At 33.7% G+C, this 19,268-nt stretch overlaps 1 protein-coding gene across 4 annotated transcripts; it reads right to left on the bottom strand.

Annotated features, from left to right (window-relative positions):
• Window positions 1–15,464: 15,464 nt before the first annotated feature.
• Window positions 15,465–19,030, bottom strand: LOC119981784 (pectin acetylesterase 6-like). Of its 4 annotated transcripts, none has more exons than XM_038824915.1 (13): window positions 18,811–19,023; window positions 18,445–18,648; window positions 18,148–18,230; window positions 17,876–18,005; window positions 17,675–17,748; window positions 17,145–17,231; window positions 16,942–17,066; window positions 16,787–16,847; window positions 16,565–16,618; window positions 16,394–16,471; window positions 16,171–16,276; window positions 15,927–16,072; window positions 15,495–15,773 (listed from the first exon to the last, which is right to left on the bottom strand). In XM_038824915.1, exons 2-13 carry the CDS (start codon window positions 18,614–18,616, stop codon window positions 15,666–15,668), a joined length of 1,224 nt encoding a protein of 407 aa, XP_038680843.1. In that variant the 5' UTR covers window positions 18,617–18,648; window positions 18,811–19,023; the 3' UTR covers window positions 15,495–15,665. The 4 variants fall into 4 exon arrangements, with proteins under 4 accessions (XP_038680845.1, XP_038680843.1, XP_038680844.1 ...); XM_038824916.1 differs by having other exon boundaries at window positions 18,858–19,022; XM_038824917.1 differs by having other exon boundaries at window positions 15,465–15,773; window positions 16,016–16,072; window positions 18,445–19,030.
• Window positions 19,031–19,268: the final 238 nt, after the last annotated feature.

Genomic DNA, 19,268 nt, shown 5'->3' with positions numbered 1-19,268 from the left:
AAAATTTTCATTTGAATATTCGATATTGTCCTAAATTCAGATCGTCAAGAGGTCTGCGTGCACATAAGTTTCCAATTTGATGACAAGATAAGTTGGGTCAAAGCTCTGTACAAGGCGACAAGAGTATTACTCGTACTAAGAATCGAACTCAGTATCTTCCAAATGCATAGAATTTTACCCTTAGAGATTCACGACTAGGTTATCATTTGCTTCCATTTCAAAACACACACTTCTTTCAATTCTCTCTCTCACACACACTTTTAGGCCTCATGGGAATTCAAGGTAAGAGTTGCTTTGATTGCCACCTTAATTGAGAAATTAAATTGACACTTTGTCATGAAACTCATATACATTGAATGTATATGAGTAAGCAATAATTCAATACAATACTAACATGGTATTGTTTCCTGATGTAAATAATAACCATGTTTAGAAGTATTTCAAATGTTGCAAGACTTGTTAATCTTCATTAAAACTAATTTAAGTAATTAAGGACAGATCTAGTAATTAAATCTGATTAGTGCCTTAATAGTTTGGAATCAAAGTCATTTTTTATTTTTACACAAGCAAACTTGTTTATAATGGACATATTTTTGAAATACCACTGAGAAATATGTTTCTCATTAGAATCAAACTTTAGGCCCAGATATGCCTAATACAGTTGATGGTTAACCCGGCCACCTCTCGTTGGTGTTTATATTGACCATATGACTATGTGAATAAACACTTAAATAATGTGTGTGTGTGTGTATATATATATATAGATAACTTTGAACTCACGTGGGAGTAAAATATATGAAAATAACCATCTTATTCAAGTAAGGATGTAGACTTGCAAATTTTTTTAAAAAAAAAAAAAACTCTTGTCTTCATTAATTTTTTTACTAATTAATTCCCTAGCTAATCCTAGCTGTTTCCACCTTTATTTTTTTAGAATCTTTATTCCAACACTCTTGAAAAAAATATTTTTAGAGAGGTATATTCATCAACATTCTTGATACACAACCTTTGTTTTTGGCACATGAAAAAAATGATAAAAAACAAGAACCACAATTACGACCCAAAACCAAAAACATATAGATATAGACCTACTAAAATAGTTAGAGATTTTGTTGCTAATAATTAAATTGAACGATTAATTGTGTATATCACGTAGGGTAATAGATGCCAATCCTGCTTAACCACTTAGATGATAACTTAGTAGTGAATCTCTCTAGGGCTAAATCGTATGGACTCGAAAGGTCATGCGTTCGATTTTCAATGGGAGCAATACTCTTACGACCAGTGATGGGTTTTGACCTAATTTATCATGTCGTTAGGTGAAAATTTTTTGTACGTGCAGACTTGATGGCCGAGTTTATGTGCATATTGGATGTCCAACGCTGATCATACTTAAGTAAATTTATTCGGATATTGTTGGCTTTGGGCTTGATTTCATATTTTGTTTGTTATGAGAAATTGAGAAGGTGAGTATCAAGTGTTAAATAATGGCTCATATTAGAAGTATTATCTAGTACCTAAAAGCTCTAAGGAAAGGGGAAATTGTGCGAGAGGGGAGTGTAGCGTACTAGTCGAGCTTGTATATAAGGGTTACAAACCCTAACCGAATGTACCAATGAATTTTCTATATTGAAAACAACCGCAAATACGGAGGAAGTAGGCAAATTGCCGAACCTCGTAAATCATGTGTTCTTCTTCTTTTCTCTATCTTTTTCGATTGTTTCTTTATCTATATTTTGTTATTGTCCATGGAGAACCTATTTCACAACATCAAGTGCATCACCATAGTATTCCCATGAATTTGTTGGGATTATCATATAATTGTAGCGTCATTAGAAATTTGTTGGAAGTAAAAGGCTTAATTATGGAGACATTAGTGATATTTCAAATTGAGGATGACAAAGACTTTGATAAAAAAATAAAAAAAATAAAAACTTCTTCAAATCATTAGGTGTCATAGGCATGCATGTGTCCCACATTCAAATGTGAAGCCTTTTGGAATCTTCATAAAAGGTATAGAAACTTATGCGAGGTGGGCTTATAATTAATTAACATTAACAATTTATCAATCATACATCTTATTCACAAATTATTTATTTTATTTCTTAAAAAAATAAAAACAACCATGCCAGCCGTTCTTTTATTCCCTTTAAACCTAATAATTATATTTTTCTTAACATTGGCGTGCATCATAAGTCATCCAATATTTTCAATAGGACAACTAGTAATAGGAGGAATTATATATATATATATATATATATACTAATCCGATGACCAATATATATGGAGATAAGAGTCAAGTATATATATATATATATATATATATATATATATATATATATATATACACTTGACTCTTATCTCCATATATATTGGTCATCGGATTAGGCCCAATACCCCATCGGGCCCACCTTGAATATGAAAACGAAAATGATAGAAGAATGTAACAGTTTGATAGCTTGATCGGACGGTGCATAAGGATTCAAGGCATTCGAGTGTTGTTTTCTTTTGTACACACAAAATGTCAAATACGGAGTGGGCCCATTCGATAGGATTAATTATTGTAACTTATACAAAGTTGATTTATTCTTTAGAAAGTTTGAATTAGCAAATTAAATCATGAAACTGCAAAATAATCAATTACTTTTTTTGCTAGTTGTCACCTCAAAATTCTAGAGACGTTAGAGAAAAATTGACCTACAAAGGCTGCTTTCTCAATTATTATCAAGTTTAATTGGCCTACGAATTTGAGCGACCTTTTTTCTTGTCCATTGCATTTCTCTTTCTTATGACTGTGTGTATATCTATGTATATATATACATACACATATATACATACAACAAAGTCTTGATGACGATGCCTCTTTTAGTGGAACCTCCAGCTCCGAGCGAATTGGCCTCTTATTCTCCACCGACAGGTTATTAAGAAAAAACAATTATATCCATTTCATTAGTGCATCTTATAATTTGAATAATTTTAGAGATAAGAAAAGTGCGGAGATGAAATAGAGGTTTGACCCAATTCATTTGTAGAAGTATCGTTTGTCTTGGGTCTGGCGCAAGACCTCTACGGTTTTATCATTAAAAGAGTCATCTACAATTGAGAGGAGTTGAACTAAAATTTATAAATCAAATTGTAGACTTCCATTTAACCGATATGAGATATTTTGTATTTTTGATTGTGTTTGATGTAGGACTAGAATTAATAACCACAAGGATGGATTTTATTATTATTTTTAAATCTCCCACAATTATGAATAATAAAGGGAAATTTAAATATTATTAGCCAATCATATTGTCTCTTCCTCAACTCTCTGGGAACCTCTAGTAATGTTACTTAGAAGTCAAATAATATACATGCTTCTAGCAAATAAAAAAATAATATTACCTTGAAAATAATCACCTCGTGAATTTAGAATTAATTAATTATTATGGAAAATCAAGAAATTGTGGATGTCCAATCATTAAAATTGAAGGGGGAACCAATATCTAGAAAAGGAAATTTTGTGGGGGATATATGGGGAGCTAACAACTGGGTACATTAAAGCCGATGATCAAATTGATTGAGAAGAAACTGAAAGAGTATTAGCTTTTTTTCATCAAAGATCGATCAAAACTTTCTCTTAACACAATGTAACAGCAACTTTAAAGCGCTGGACTAGGCTTTATTAATTTATGCCATTTTTATCAAAACACCCACACATATATAATATCGTTAAAACATTATCCCATCAATCGAGTTGACCTAAAAACTAATGACAACGACACAAGAAGAATAAAGCAGTCAGCAGTGTTAGTCTTGGATCCAAAGCGGACAATATTAGTTTGTAGTATTCGGACAGGTGGTTTAACTAACACATATATATGACTTGTGAACAAAATTTCCATATAAATTAGCTTTCAAAATTAGGGGGCATCATCATCAGCAAGGAAAGATTCCCCGGCCGGTTCTAAAGAAGAATGTGTTTACATACACAAAACACAATTATCTGTTTGAATATATATATATATATATAATTTGTGTAAATTAAGGGAAATATTCCATGACAGTGTACTTGCTATTATATAATTATATATAGAGACTATGAACATATACAGACAACCAAAGCCATCCAAAAGCATCTTCAACTTTCTGTCTCAAAAGATTGAATTTTTTTTTTAAAATTCATAAGCAAATTTAAAACGCTAACTCATAAGTCTTCTATATGTTCCATGGTATGAATAGTATTGGTATATTATTATGTTTTCTTGTAACCCCATTATTAGGTCCCCTTGACCTTAGTCATGTCCCTATTCATAATCCAACAATAAGACATCAATTTTTTTAATTAATTAAAACCCCAATTAAATTAATTATATATATATATATATATAATTAATATAAGGATTTCTCACATAAGAGTCCAATATAAGGGTGTAAAATAAATGTGACTTTTTAATGGTGTGGATGAATGAGATGAGATGACAAGTGAGGTCCACTGTTTTGGATCCCACATGTTTCAAATCAGTGGTTTAAACATAAACCCTTATTTTACACCCTTATGTGAGAATTCCTATATATATATATATATATATATTAAAAAGATGATAGAAAGAGACAGAGATACCTCTCTAATCTCCATAGCTCATCATGCATTCGTAAACTTATCATATTCAAGCACATGAGCTGTTCCCTCAAGTCAACCATATTATCCTCACTATTTATTAATTTAATTAAACAATAATATATCAATAATTAATTTCATTGGTGATAATTATATCATAGCTTCCAAGGCCGGCCGAATTCAATCACATTGAGTTCCTGTTTTTTACTCAATTGTTTTTTTTCATGATTTTTTTTCAAATATTAGAAAAGCTAAAACTCAGTTACTGTGATTTTTATTTACCATTATGCATAGGAACTAAATAAAATATCCAACTACAAATTACATTTGGATAAATCCAATTAGATTAAATAAACAAACACAGACAGGAGAGCATTTAATTTATTTTGATCCAATATACTGATATACTGATATACAGATGTATATATGTATATGTGTGCATGTATCTATCTATATATATACACACACAACACCGTCTATCATAAGAAGCTGGAGAATGAATTTCCATAAAAGCACAAGCTATTAAGCACTATAAATCTAATTGGTTTGAATATAACATAGACAAGGAACTAATTCAAATGTTCCATTCATGGATGAAACTATTTTGAAGATCACACGCGCACACGTGTGTAATCTTTTGGACCCACCTCGACAAAATAAATCCTCGGATTCGTACACCACACCTTTGAAAGTTTCCATACACGAGATCGGGGTACCTCGCTGACATTTTATTAGGGTTTATTGTGGCTCTCAAATGTTGGCAAGAGTTTTCGAACCTAAGAGTTTAGGACACATGGGTTTCATGAAATATCAGGAATCGACTCGAGCAATCCCTTAGGGTTCACCTTATGCACCTCTCGTGATTGTACAAAAAAGATAGATCACTCTTTAGGAGAGTGATTCAGATGAAGAAACATAGGATCAAGTTCTTGATTTTATACCACAACTTTTTAATGCTCAATTGGCAATTAGAACCTAGTATTAAGGCCATAAATTAGGCATCATATACATATTGGCCAACAAGGTTTGTCAAATAATGTCATTTAGAAGATCCGACCATTAATTAGTGCTGGTCTTAATTAAACTTTCGATTGTCTAGGTTCATTGCTTATACCAATTGTGCTAATTATCATTTCCATCTCCAAATCTTTTTAGGTATATGATATATACCCAATCTTTTTGTCCCCCTCAAATGGTATATTATGAGCTGGGTCTTTTAATTTAGGACTACCCACTTCATGTTTATCGAAACAATAAATATATATTGTAAATTCAGATAAGGTTAAGGTTGGGGTACCCTATATCTATGAACATATAAGTGATCACAAATCCACAAGTGCCCACTCGTAGGACCATGCCCCTTAATCATTCTGCCCCTATTAAGGTTAAAAAAAAACGATGACAAAAAGGGTATTATCATTCCCTTCCCTGCAAGAAACTTCCATGTGGTTTCAACAAGACAAGCGGTCCAAAGATGACAAAAACAACTTGTATGCGGTATAACCAGTTCAACTGGACAAGCAATATAACGATAAAATATATGTACAACAAAATATAAGGGCAACAAAAATTACGTTGCTTTGATCGATATTGACCGACACGACACAAACCCGATATTTAGATGTAATCATACGGGTGGACCGGTCGGTTCAATCCGATTTTTAAAACACTGGACCCCCATTAACGAGTCCAAGGATGCGTCACATTCTTTTCATGTCAAGACACTAGAAAACCATCATCACCATGTAAAAGGCAAATCAGAGCCATTCGTTCTGTGTATAAGTGGGGCCATATAGGATCTGGGCCGTGGATATATATATGCCAATGACGTGATCAAAAGTATATATATATATAATAGTGCATAATAAGAGGATCAATGTATGCACCCCTGTAATGATTAATTATGATGACCATGCAATGAATTTTTGTATAGTGATGTTGTCAATATCAAATCCCATGATTTTTCTCAAGCTTTGGTGGACGCTTTTTGTCACCCTTTTAGATTCTCAAAATTATATATATATATATATATATAATCCCTTTAAGTTACCTTCAATTAGCTTTCCCAAATATAATGGTTGTGAGGGTGACAAGTTACTTTTTTTACCTTATTTTTATCACAGGGAATGAAAGCAACAACTAGATGAAGAAAGGATGACATATTAGTGACACTATATGACTTTCATTAGAAAAGTAATTCTTCTAATAAAAATCATTACAACAGTAATTGTCGGCAAACCCCGTTTTAAACTATTACTATTACTATTACTATTACTATTACTATTACTATATCTATATCTTTATATAGTGCATATAATATTCTGCACTTATGAATAATAGCATTCTTTTAGTCTACCATTATAATAATGACTTTGAACTGCTGTCTTTATTACATATACACCGTCCTTTTAATCTAAAAAAAATGATATTAACTCCTCTTTTGGGTTAAAGTTCACTTTTTTTTCACCCCCATAAAGCCATACCTTTTTAGATTTTTTTTACCATATAGAGATAGTTAATGATGTCAGCTGTTTCGGGGGAAAGACAACTTTTGTTTATTGAAATATCTGATCAGGTTCAACTTAGTCACTCATTTTTCAAAAGTTTCAATTTGGGTATCCAAATGTCTAAACTGTTCCAAATTAGTCACACAGACAGATTTCGTCAAATTTGGACAATCAACCATCCCACGTGGCACTTTGGCATGACGATAAAAATTAAAATCGTGTAATATTATCTGACGTGCACAAATCTAAACTAGACGGACAAAAAATACCCAAAAAATCATTCCCGTAAAATCACTCTGCCATTACAAATATTGTAAATTGGCGCTCTCAACATCACACCTTCTCAAGTTCGACAAAGACTCAAGATCTGTGCAACGATATGTCATGGAATTATAATTCCAGTGAGTTATTTGGAACAAAGTGATCAGTTCTGGTTTGATTACAACTGCCATTACCAGTGTCAAGCCACATCAACCTAAATTAGTTGATTTTGACTATATTGTGCCACGTGAGATGGTTGACTGCCTGAATTGGGCGAAATATGCTCGTGTGACTAATTTGGAACAGTTTAGAAATTTGGATACTCAAATTGAAACGTTTGAAAAATGGGTGACTGAGTTGAACCTGATCAAATATTTCAATGACTAAAAGTTGTCTTTTCCCCGCTGTTCCTGAGACAAATGTGGAAAGAAAGAAAGAAAAATAGATGGGAATAAAAATTAAAGAGGTCTCCACGTAAGGGCTTGTTTGCCTGGCTCGCACGTTAGGGCTTGTTTGAATTAGCCGATTTTGTTCAATTAACATAGAAAATTGTCATGTGTGGATGGCCAGATGGGCATGATATGTGATCGTAATTGCACCATGGAATCACATCCCAGATGGGCATGATATGTGATCGTAATTGCACCATGGAATCACATCCAATAAATATGAAGCGCATGGATATAGGTTATATTTTAGGATGAAAGACAATTCTAAAACCGCTTTGTCTACGAACGAGGAAGCTATAAGTAGTGTTGAATCTCATGGAGAGTTGGATACCGACTCAGGAGGAACGTTAGTGGCATGCTTAACTCATGCAAGTCAGACGATAATTTTTGGCAAAAGAGTACTTTCATCCCTCAACTATTGATCGGGTTTCATTTTCGTCCTTTAACCTTTTTTTTTCTCCCTTTTTCGTCCCCCAACTATGGGAAAGTATCATGTTTATCCCTAAAATAAATCGGCCATTGAAAAATCATACGTAACATCATATTGTTCGTCAGATCAAGTTTTTCCCAACTTCAATCTCACTTAAAATGATGAAAATGATACTTTTCAATAGTTGAGGGACGCAAATGAGAGAAAAAAAGCTTAGGGACAAAAATGAAACTCGTACCATAGTTGAGGGACGAAAAGTATCTTTTTGCCGATAATTTTTATTTCTATTGTTGGATGGGCGAGTAATGCATAAGAACCTGCCCTTGAAAGAAGACCGACAATTCAAAATGATTGCTGATAATACCCCGTAAGTTCCCGCACACAAATTCATACATACATTAATTTGCAAAAGTTCATCTTTAGCTCATGGATCATTCAAATGGTATGATTGGGGAGGTGACATGAAATTAGATGAATATAAATGTTAAATCAATGTATAAAGGAAAGGGCCTTCAAATCTCTGCTGGGATTTGAGCTGGGACTGAAAAATTAGGTGCAAAGGGAACCAAAACAAGCTGTCAAGCATCCGAACGCGGTCTTAACCTTGATTTTTCTGTAACGTTGAAAAAAAAAACAAAGCCTAATGAAACGGGATGTTTGGGACCCACCAAAAAAAAATGAGGGAGATTTTGTGTGTCGTAACGGTTTAATGATTGCGCTTTCGAAGCCTTTTTTTAAGTGTTATCACGGTTTAACACTTTGCCTTTGCCTTTCCCCTTGCCCCCACTTTTACGTAATTACCATTTTACATCACTATAGATATATGGGTATGTTCCGATTTTTTTTTTCTTTTAACGAACGACTCAACCTAGCATGTTATTCGGATAATTAAATAGGCGTAAAGGTAAATGATAAATAAAACTGAAACGAAATCTATATGGGTGAAAATGAGATTCATAATTGTGAGAAAATTGATGAATAACAAGCATTAGGAAAAGTAGATCGAACGACTTTTCCCTTGGTGACAATCAAAGATTTAGAGCTTATCGATCGAGCGACTTTTATAGGCGATCGATCAACTTTTGTTTGTTCGCAATTTTAGTTAAAATTAAGTTGTAAAAAACTTTGGATATTAATGTCTAGTTTGGTAAAAAATTTTCAACGTATCATATATGCCAGCAAAAATGCTGGACAATTTTAGTAGCAGATATGCTGCTTGAATGTTTTGATAATGTTTGGTTGAACTTTTGCTGGTAACATTTATTTTGTGTAGCATATTGTGATAAATTACGTGCACGGGTATTATACTTCTTAGTTATAATAGAAAAATATAAACATAAAAATTATTTTATAAAATTAATATAATGAATTAAAATAAATTAAAGATACTTAATTTATTATAAATTAATCTTAGCTGTAATAACAATTAATTAATTAATTAATTAATTTATTAAATGAGAAGTATTTTAATAAAATTATTCCTTAAAGTATTTTAATGAGAAATATAGCTGTATCACTTGAGAAGTATTTTAATTAAAACATTTTCGAACCATATGAGGGTAGAAGTGAAATAAAGTTAATTTGATGGCGACAAAAATGAGGACAACTTGTGAAATGCTGGTGAAATTGTTAAAAATGTTAGCATTTGAGAAGTAATATAAATGCTACATAAAAATTTATTGGATTATGTGCTCGAAAATTATTGTTTGGATAACTATCAACATTTATATTAACAAATAGTATAAATGCTCGTAAAAAAGTTGTTTCAAACGGGACATAAGTTGTAAACATTGGGAGAGCATCGAAAATGAGAGGAAACACACCTGAGTTTGCACAACACTCTTAGAGCAACTCTAGTGGTAAATCAAATATCAAGCACTTCAAAACCATTCTCTCACTTCTTCTCTATCCTGAGTGATATAATTTAATTGGGTGAATGGGTCTCACAATATACATTATTCATCAACATTTTATACTTTCAAACACTTCAAACTCATTTCTCTATTCTCTCTCTTTCTTTTCATCATCTCTCTCTTACTTTTCATCACCTCTATCTTCCTTTTCATTATCTCTCTTCACTATTCATCAACTATATCCATACTTCATATTTCAAGTGTCATTTTCCACAACAACCTATAAAAAAAGTGTCATTATCAAGAAAGTGTGTTTTCAAGTGTTTATTTTCATCCATTGTAGCACTCTAGCACTCTAAATTTTCTATAAAGTTCACTTTTGGACACTTGAAAACTATGTTTCAAGTGTTCATTGGACATGCTCTAACCCCTCCGCAAAAGTAAGTTTAAAGCTCACGATAACGACACGTGTCTCGAGTAGGGAGGGACCTACTCTCCTTTTGTGGGTCATCGAAAACTAAGCTCAGCAAGCAATACAATCCAAGGTCAAATCGTGTCCGTAGGTCCACGTCACTATCATGTTCTTCATTGCTGTCCAATCGGTATTTTGGGGCCAGACTGAGACTGTACACACACACTCTCCCGTACAGCATTATCAATACATGATAATATATACATTGCAAATTATTATTCTGAATTGGATTTTTATATATATATATATATATATATATTTGCTAACAATTACTGAAACAAAACCAAAGGAAGACAGGAGCCACTGGGTTCATTGGAAGAGTGATTTATGAGCGATTTGAAGGTGAGGATCGAGAAGGATAAGAGTAGGGGTGGAAAAAAATGGTTACAAGTCGGACAATATCATGTATTTTAGAAATATTTATATGTCCGGATCTTAATTTGAATTGTATTTTGGACGCACTTAATTGACCAAACCCAGATTGGTTAAGATTTGGATAAGTAAATCGGAAAAAAAAAAAATTCAGATTAGGGTTCAGACAAATAAATCACCGTGTTTGGACCCTAACCCCATTTTAAACCATACAAGATTTTTATGTTTGGACATAGATTTTGAATATATAACCTATGTTCAAACTTGATTTAATCTGAATCGAAGAATTCGATCATCCGAATCGAACAAAATTTTACCACCCATCTAGAGTTGCGTTCCTGTCATGGGTTTACTTGGTGTGTTTATTAATTATTAGTATTTGGAATATTAGCAATGCATCTATATAAACATATTTGCATGGTGAACTGTCTAAAAGAAAAGGCATTAATGGTACCGTATTCATTGAACAATGAGCTTGTACGGTCTATTACTTAGTGGGTTCTACTGAAGATATTGCAGATTGATTATCCCTGTTTGACTGCCTCAAAGTGTAGTATGTATGTATGCGACGTAAACACCAAGACGACTGACAAGCTGGCTGGATAATGATATATCCATCCAAAACCAACTGACCAAGACCATACAAAAATATGTGCGTCGCTGTCCACACGTCTGGGTTGCCCATACTAGTACTGCTCGCGCGAGGTGGCCAGACTCACTGCCACTCTGCCACTGCCTTATTTATTTCTCATGCCACTTCTAATATATATATATATATATATAGATATATCCTTGGCCACAGACAATGATTGGTGATGTAGTATTCGCAATATATATATATATATATATATATATATATATATATATATATATATATATATATATGGTGATAATGATGCTTCATTTTTACAACATTGATATCGTTTGATTTACATTTTTCTATACAAATTTTAATGCATCAAATATTAGAATATGATATAAATGATGTGAAACGTCCTAACCTCAAAAGTTAATTTATTGTATCGAATGATGAAGTAACAAATTATAAGATGATATTGAAGCATGAGGTTTTGAGTTCAAATTTTAGTTTTCACAATTTATAAACTTCAATTTCTTTGAATTTTTCACATATTGGATACCCATTGAGAAGTTGGACAATATATTTGGGCATTTGTCCTTTAAGTCTTTAACGGATTTTGAATTTCCCAGTATATAAATTATGTGAAATGCCCCAATCTGACAAACTTTGGATTTCCATGTGTATAAATGATGTAAATTGCCCCAACTTCACATGTTAACTTATTGTGTTGAATGAAAAAATAACAAATTATAAGATAAAAAACATTTACTTGTTACAAGTAACTTGTCACAAAATGTAGTATTTTAGGTCTAAAAAAACAATAGTACAAACCTCATAAATTTAGTAGAACCACATTATAATATCAAGCAACAACATTGTAGATTTGACAAAATTGTATGGATATATCAATTCATATATTGTATATCCAATTATATTAATTAATTTAATATTTGTTAATTAAAGTCTAATCCTTGGTTTTGCTATATGGATTAGACCCATTTACTTACATCCACACATGATGTATGTCTAGACTACTGGTTTTACTATATTCATTTGATGGAAGAGGAATTTAGGTACACAAGTGATAGGATGGCCAAAACAAACCGACCCTAATTATGGATGGGAATATAAACGACCCAGAGATTGTAATCTTCCTACACCAATTCACTTTACATCAACTTTCTTTAAGGTCCAATACAAAACATAATAGACAACTTCTATGACACACTTGATAACTCTTGTTTGATTCCTTTGTTAACTAGCTTGCTTTTTTCTTTTTTTTGAAAATTATACACTAATAATAATTAGACCTCCCACTTTGATATTTTGTAAAGAAAACAAATATTTTTCATGGGGTTTGATGGGATATTAGTGAATTGTATTGTATCAACCATATGAGTGGTAGTCGAGTTGGTGAATCTCTCATTCTCTCTAGGGTCAAATCTTATAGGTTCGGGATATCCTAAGTTCGATTCTCACTGTGAGCAATACCCTTGTGACAACGTGTTGGGCTTTGTCCCAATTTATCCTATCATTAAGGTGAGAAACTTCTGTGCATACGAGTCTGATGATCCGAGTTTAGGCCCATATAGAATGTTTAAAGGGCAGATTTGAATTGTATGGTGCCGTTCTTGATTACCAAAAAAATTTGTATTGTATGCCCAAATATTATGCTAGTGAATACTTATCAACATGTTGTTTGAACTTTGAAATGTGGAGGGACATAATCCTTGTGTCCAAGTCTTGAACAATACGAGATAGAACATGCCTAGCCAACTAGCTCATACTTCATATCTTCTAACCCCTCTTTCTAGTAGAGATGACAACCCCCCCAATTGATAAGAAAGATCACCCATTTGGGATGATGGGATTAGACATTGTGCTATAGATAAGTTCCTCATTAATATTTTCATTCTTGTAATTGAAAAGAAAGGAAAAAAATCCATTAGTTAAGCATACAAGACACTAGTTACCAATATTGTCTTCTTTAGATTTACCGATTCACTGTGAATATATCAGGTTTGGAATACTTTGTTGTACATGGGCCATCATCAATGGTACTTAGGCTCAAAAAACGCATTATTGAAGTGAAAATGTCTTGATTTTACTTATAAATCACTCGACTGGGTTATGCTAGATCAATGTTGCATTATAGTCTTTACATTAACACATACACCAATGACCCACTTTTTTGATTTGTAGGAGGCACCCCATGTTAGTGTGAAGATTATACATCAAGAGAGGCCTTAAGCACTAAGGGAAGGGGTCTTATTCAAAATGACCCTTAATGCATCCTGCTTAATAGGCCCAATACAGTGCATTTAGAGGTAACATAAGCACATGCACTTGTCCTATATATATACATTTTCTTGCTAAACCCTCAATCAACCACATACCTGCTTTAATAATGCTGCCTCTTCCTTCTCAAATGGGACAGGGTTTACCATCTCCGAACACCGTAAACCTCTCGACTGATTAACAATTTCTTTTTCTAATTTACCACATCAAGTAAGTTTTTGACAATTTGACTTTAATTATGATCTAGAAGTAATTAGTCAGTGATCAGCATTAATTATAATTGGAGAACTGAATTAATCATAAGTGTGTGTAAAAGCCTTGTATTGCTGGATTTGTCCCCCTTCAGCTTTGATGATTACATGTTATAGTGGGAAATGATGGTAAATTTTCATCACACTACGTCATTGAATTGAGATAAGTAGCTACCTAGAGGATTTCATTATCATTATTTTAGGCACATTATTCCCTCAAATTCTTTGATTAGGTCGGGTAATTGAGTGAAGTCCTATCATGCAATGATTTTTCAGCATAAATCTGTTAGTGAAATCTGTCATAAATAATAAAATGTTTTCATGATATTAAGATGACAAAGAAATGGTCAAATCTCAATAAACAATCTCAAAAAAAATGTTCTAGTGCTGGCAACTTCTAATTAATTTTGGTTACATTATCCCTCATTGTCCATGAATCTTTTGTCCTCCTCCTTCCTTTTACACTCTCTCCAAATACATATTCTTTAAGAGTGTGTTTGGATTGAGGGATTTGAAGGGAATGAAAGAGAAGGGAAGGGAGGGAAAAGAAAGGAAGGAAGAATACTTTTATCATGTTTAGATAGATAAAAAAAAAAGGAAAACAAATTAGTTTAATTTACTAATTTATTCTTATTTTTATCTTGAAGTATTACGTAGAAGAGTAAAATAAGTTTTTGACTTATAAATAACTAATTAGTCATCTATTCCATGACCCCATTTTAGGGAGAGAGTATTTTGACAAAAATTTAATGAAATCTTCCCACTAATTCTCTTCAAATCCTCCCCTTAATTTTTTATAAACTATATAAACAATGAAATTGGAAAGAAACTTCATTTCCCTTTTCTTCTATTCCCCCAAATCCCTCAATCCAAACACACTGTAAATCTAACCAAATGTAGCCTAACATTTTGTTCCTTCAAATATATTTTCATTATACCATTAGACCACCCTTTAAAGCAACATAGTCCTTTATCAACTCATAACTTCTATTATACTTCTATTGGATCGGAGAGTGATCTATTTGTGTAAATTTAGAACATTTAGTGACCTAATTGAAAAAAAATTCGGTCACTGACCTAATTACATACATCCTTATCTTTTAGTGACCTATCTGTACTTTCTCTCTTCTCTATGAGGCTATTCTCCTCAACCCTAATTTTGTACTCCGTGTATTCCACTTGCACATACACCGCACCCCAGCCTGGCCGGAGAAACAATGAGTGTGTAAGCGCTGCATGCGAACGAATGCGTGACTTGTATTAGTCAGCGCATAAGCGTTGCGTAAGGACGATAAGTAGTTTCAGTCTCCCGCGGTCGAAACAAAGAAGAAATATTCAAAGTTGTTGCAGGGGATAAACAAAAAAAAAGTCAAGAACTATATGCCTTGTAAGAGATCTAACCACATCTTAGATCTTCCGATCTACGGGGTATTTTTCATGGAAAATCCGGCACGAATATAGATCATGTATCCCTTTTCTTTATTCATAATTGAGCACAGGAACTTTCTCCTGAGACAACTAATAGATCAAATGTGCAAGAAAATGTCATGGGGGAAGCCCCTATTACAAATCGTTGACAACTTATCGACTCACTTGAAAACTAGATTATGGCAGGTTTTGTCGCACGGGTAAGGACAGTCGATGGCTTTAACTTCTTCTCGATCAAAATACCAATCTCCAACAGCTTCCGCAGCCCTCTGCATATTAGATAATGTAACACAGTTGAAACTCAAATGCAACTTTTTAAGAACCGTGGGGCTGGTGTGAAGTGTGTGCTTGTAACCATGGCATTACCCCAATACATGAATAAGTTGGATGTGCACATCTATTGATTGACAGAAGATGGTTACCTTTGTTCCGATTTTTGGCGAATCATCGGCAAACCATGTATCTTGTCTCTCGGAATAGCAATGTGAAAAACACGAATTTATGAACAAACCATTTTGGTTGGACGTTGAGAAGACTTTTATCTTATCCAGCATTTCATTCCTAAAATCTGTCGTAAATCAAAGATTTGAGAACAACATAATTTACGTGTATTTATAACAACTTACAGCTTGATTGAGAAAGGGAACGATGTAAAAGAAATATCACCTTGTAGAAACTGAATCTGCGATGAATTGCATTGTGCGTAATTTTCTCTGCATTTTTCCCAATATCCTTGGGGATCAGCGGATTTTGGAGCTAAACTATTTGTTACCTGAAAGCGAATATATAGACGAATCAGAGTACTTAGTTCGCGATTCTTGGCTCTCGTACATTGTCTGATGGCATAAAGACTCATAAGAAAAGAAAAGAACCCAGTAAATTAAATTACCTGCCATGCATCATAGGCTGCATTTAGAAGAAACATCGGAGTCTTGATGTCTGCCACCAGATTCTCAGGGAAGAAACACTGAAAGAAAGAGAGACTGAATCATCATCTGTTAATTAATTGTAGTCGTCTAGTAACACGACCAGAGAGAAAGAGAATTGAAGAGATGATTACTGAAGTCGGATCTAGGTGATCGGTACAAGTTCTTGGCAGGTTCTTTTGCACTCCCTAAAAATCCATAGAAAAAGAATCCATTAACAGCAGATTAACAAGTATTCAGAACCGTGAACTGATAAGTATTCGAGCGATCCCATGGCAACAATAAGAGGGAATTTAGAAACTGAACATTCTATGAACGGAATACAATTGTCATTACTGTAGAAATTGAAGTACTACCTGTAAGCTAACTACACCACTGTACATATCCCTAAGGGTATGTCCACCAGAGACATCAACTCTGCACGAGCAAAGAGTAAATGTATCTCTAATCCCTTCATTCTATAAGCACTTTAAAAAATAACGGAAACTGAAATAAAAGAAACATTTCTCACGCATCAAGGAACATTCCAGCATCGCTTAAACATTTCACTTTGGTAGATTGTGGAAACAAGTTCCGGAATTCATCACAATGTAGTATAGATGCTAGACCTCCAGCAGAGCATCCAGAAAGCAGTGCCTGATATAATTTTCCGGTTTTAGTGTTTAAGATACGCAAGCTGAATATAATTGAAAATTCAAATGCTAAATCTTAAACCTGGTCTGCATTTTTCATTCCCTTGGCCATCAAGTATTCCATGGCAACTGACCAGATGCGTTGTCCTCGGAAATAAAGCTGTGAGGCCTGAAAGAAAACTAATTTTTAGCATCAACAGAATTCTGCTAAAAATTACAAATAATATCTGCACTTAGTTTAGAGCAATGGAGTTCAATTTTCAATAAATTAAGTTTGTCTCAAACTTACAACTGCTAAGGATCTAGCGAAAATGACGAATTATCAGTTGCGAAGTACAGACAAAACCCATCAATTACCTTGGAACTGTCAATTTAAACTTCAAATTTGTGATAGCTGCAAGGCCAGAAAGATTTGACGGACGTTCCGGGTCATTTTTAAGTGTTCTGGTTTACTTATTCTCTATTGTTAAGACCCAAACACTATGATCAATGGAAGTTCATCAATCTAATGCTGATGAGAAAACTTTAAAAAAAAAACTTGTTCATATCATAAATGTTTTAAAAAATGAATAATCAATGAGTTAAAAAAAATGCAAAAGATTTGTTTTGAACCTGGTCCTGACCATTGCCAGCAAAAGATGCCCCATCACAGTAACGTAGTTTGATTCTGTTCCAGTTGAAGAAATCTGGAAAGCATAAAATACCCCATCAGCGGATATTCAACAACTGTAATTTCGACACATAAGTAGGCAAACTAAAAATGTTATTGGACAAGCCAGGATAAAAAAATTGAGTTTGCAGCAGATAAAGAACCAGGATTTTCTTCTTGTTTGTTGCTCAATATTCCAGTGAAATTAAGTTGCTTTTCCATATATTTCGATGATCCACGGCGAGTAGTTTTTCTGTAGACGCAGCTTCTTCTGTTATTGCACCAACCCCCTCCCTGCATTCAGACACATCAAATTCAAATCAAATTTACTGCCACAACAAATAACTGAAAAGACAAAAGCCCAACTATATATGTTTCATTGGTATCAGAAGACTAAAGAACATATATAGTTGAAGATATGAAGCAAACTGACTACCTCCAACTGAATGAGCCAACTGTTTGCACCAGATCCATAACCAGGATCCAAGTGATAACCAGGCAGGGTTCCATCCAAACAAACTGCACCATTCAAAGACATAAAACAAACAATTGCCACTTAGATTCCACATTAAGCTTTCAAATCAATAGACAGTCAACTAAAAAAATTTTGAAAATAAAAATCAGGGTTGTAGTGCACTGCGCCCACTTGGTTCTTTAACAAATTAATTTTTCCCAGAAAAAGGAACCAACTTGGAAAATCAAGAATAAGGACTGCAATAAGAGAGAAGAGTACCAGCTCCTTTAGAATCAGCTCCATGAATGAGAGAGAGCGGGATCATGACCGAGTCAGGCGTGGAGGAATATGAGGCCGCCGCCTCAAACCCAGTATCCAGACTTGTGCTCAGACCAATCCCAACAACACAACACCACAAACACCACCACCCCACCACCACCTGCCGCCTCATTCTGTCTCAATCCCTCCTCTCTCTCTGATTCTCTGCCAATAAATAAATAAATACTTGGAGTCAGAACTCTTCACAAGTATTTGAAGACTTGGGAATGTGATTTTTCAAGTTCAAAAAAGACAATTTAGAAGCGCAAATGAGAGAAAAGGGAAATGATATTAAATAAAAAATGCAAGTAAAGAATCAACGAGGACCCAGTTGGCTCTGACAATAAAACTTCCAAATGGGTCGAAGAGCAGACCCTTGTGTAGTTTTTTTATGCCTTTTCTGAGGCTAAAGAATTGTTCCTTTTCGTGAACCCCGAAGTTGCAAAGCGCCAAACCCACGAATCAATCAAATATTAATACTTGGCTCCCGAATCATTTTTTCATCAAGGAGAGAGATTTTGATTTCTTCATTAATTTATGTGATTGATATTAATTCTATTATAATACTCTGGATTTCTTTTCTTTTCTTTTTTTTTTAGAAGAATAATACTCTGGATTTCGAGGTTGAAGACTTAAGTGAGTGAAATAATGATCGACATTTTGTTTTGTCTGTGTCACGTGACTCACGTGGTGGCGCCTTGTCGTCACCGTGCGCATTTGTCATCCACCATAGATTCCATGCGCGTCTTCAAAATGTCAATGAATGGATCTACTTTTCCAGTCCC

Source organism: Tripterygium wilfordii, chromosome 17 (genome assembly GCF_013401445.1).
Source record: "Tripterygium wilfordii isolate XIE 37 chromosome 17, ASM1340144v1, whole genome shotgun sequence".
NCBI classification, from domain to species: Eukaryota; Viridiplantae; Streptophyta; class Magnoliopsida; order Celastrales; family Celastraceae; genus Tripterygium; species Tripterygium wilfordii.
The sequence above is the reverse complement of the archived record's forward strand: the minus strand, read 5'-3'. Positions and strand labels throughout refer to the sequence as shown.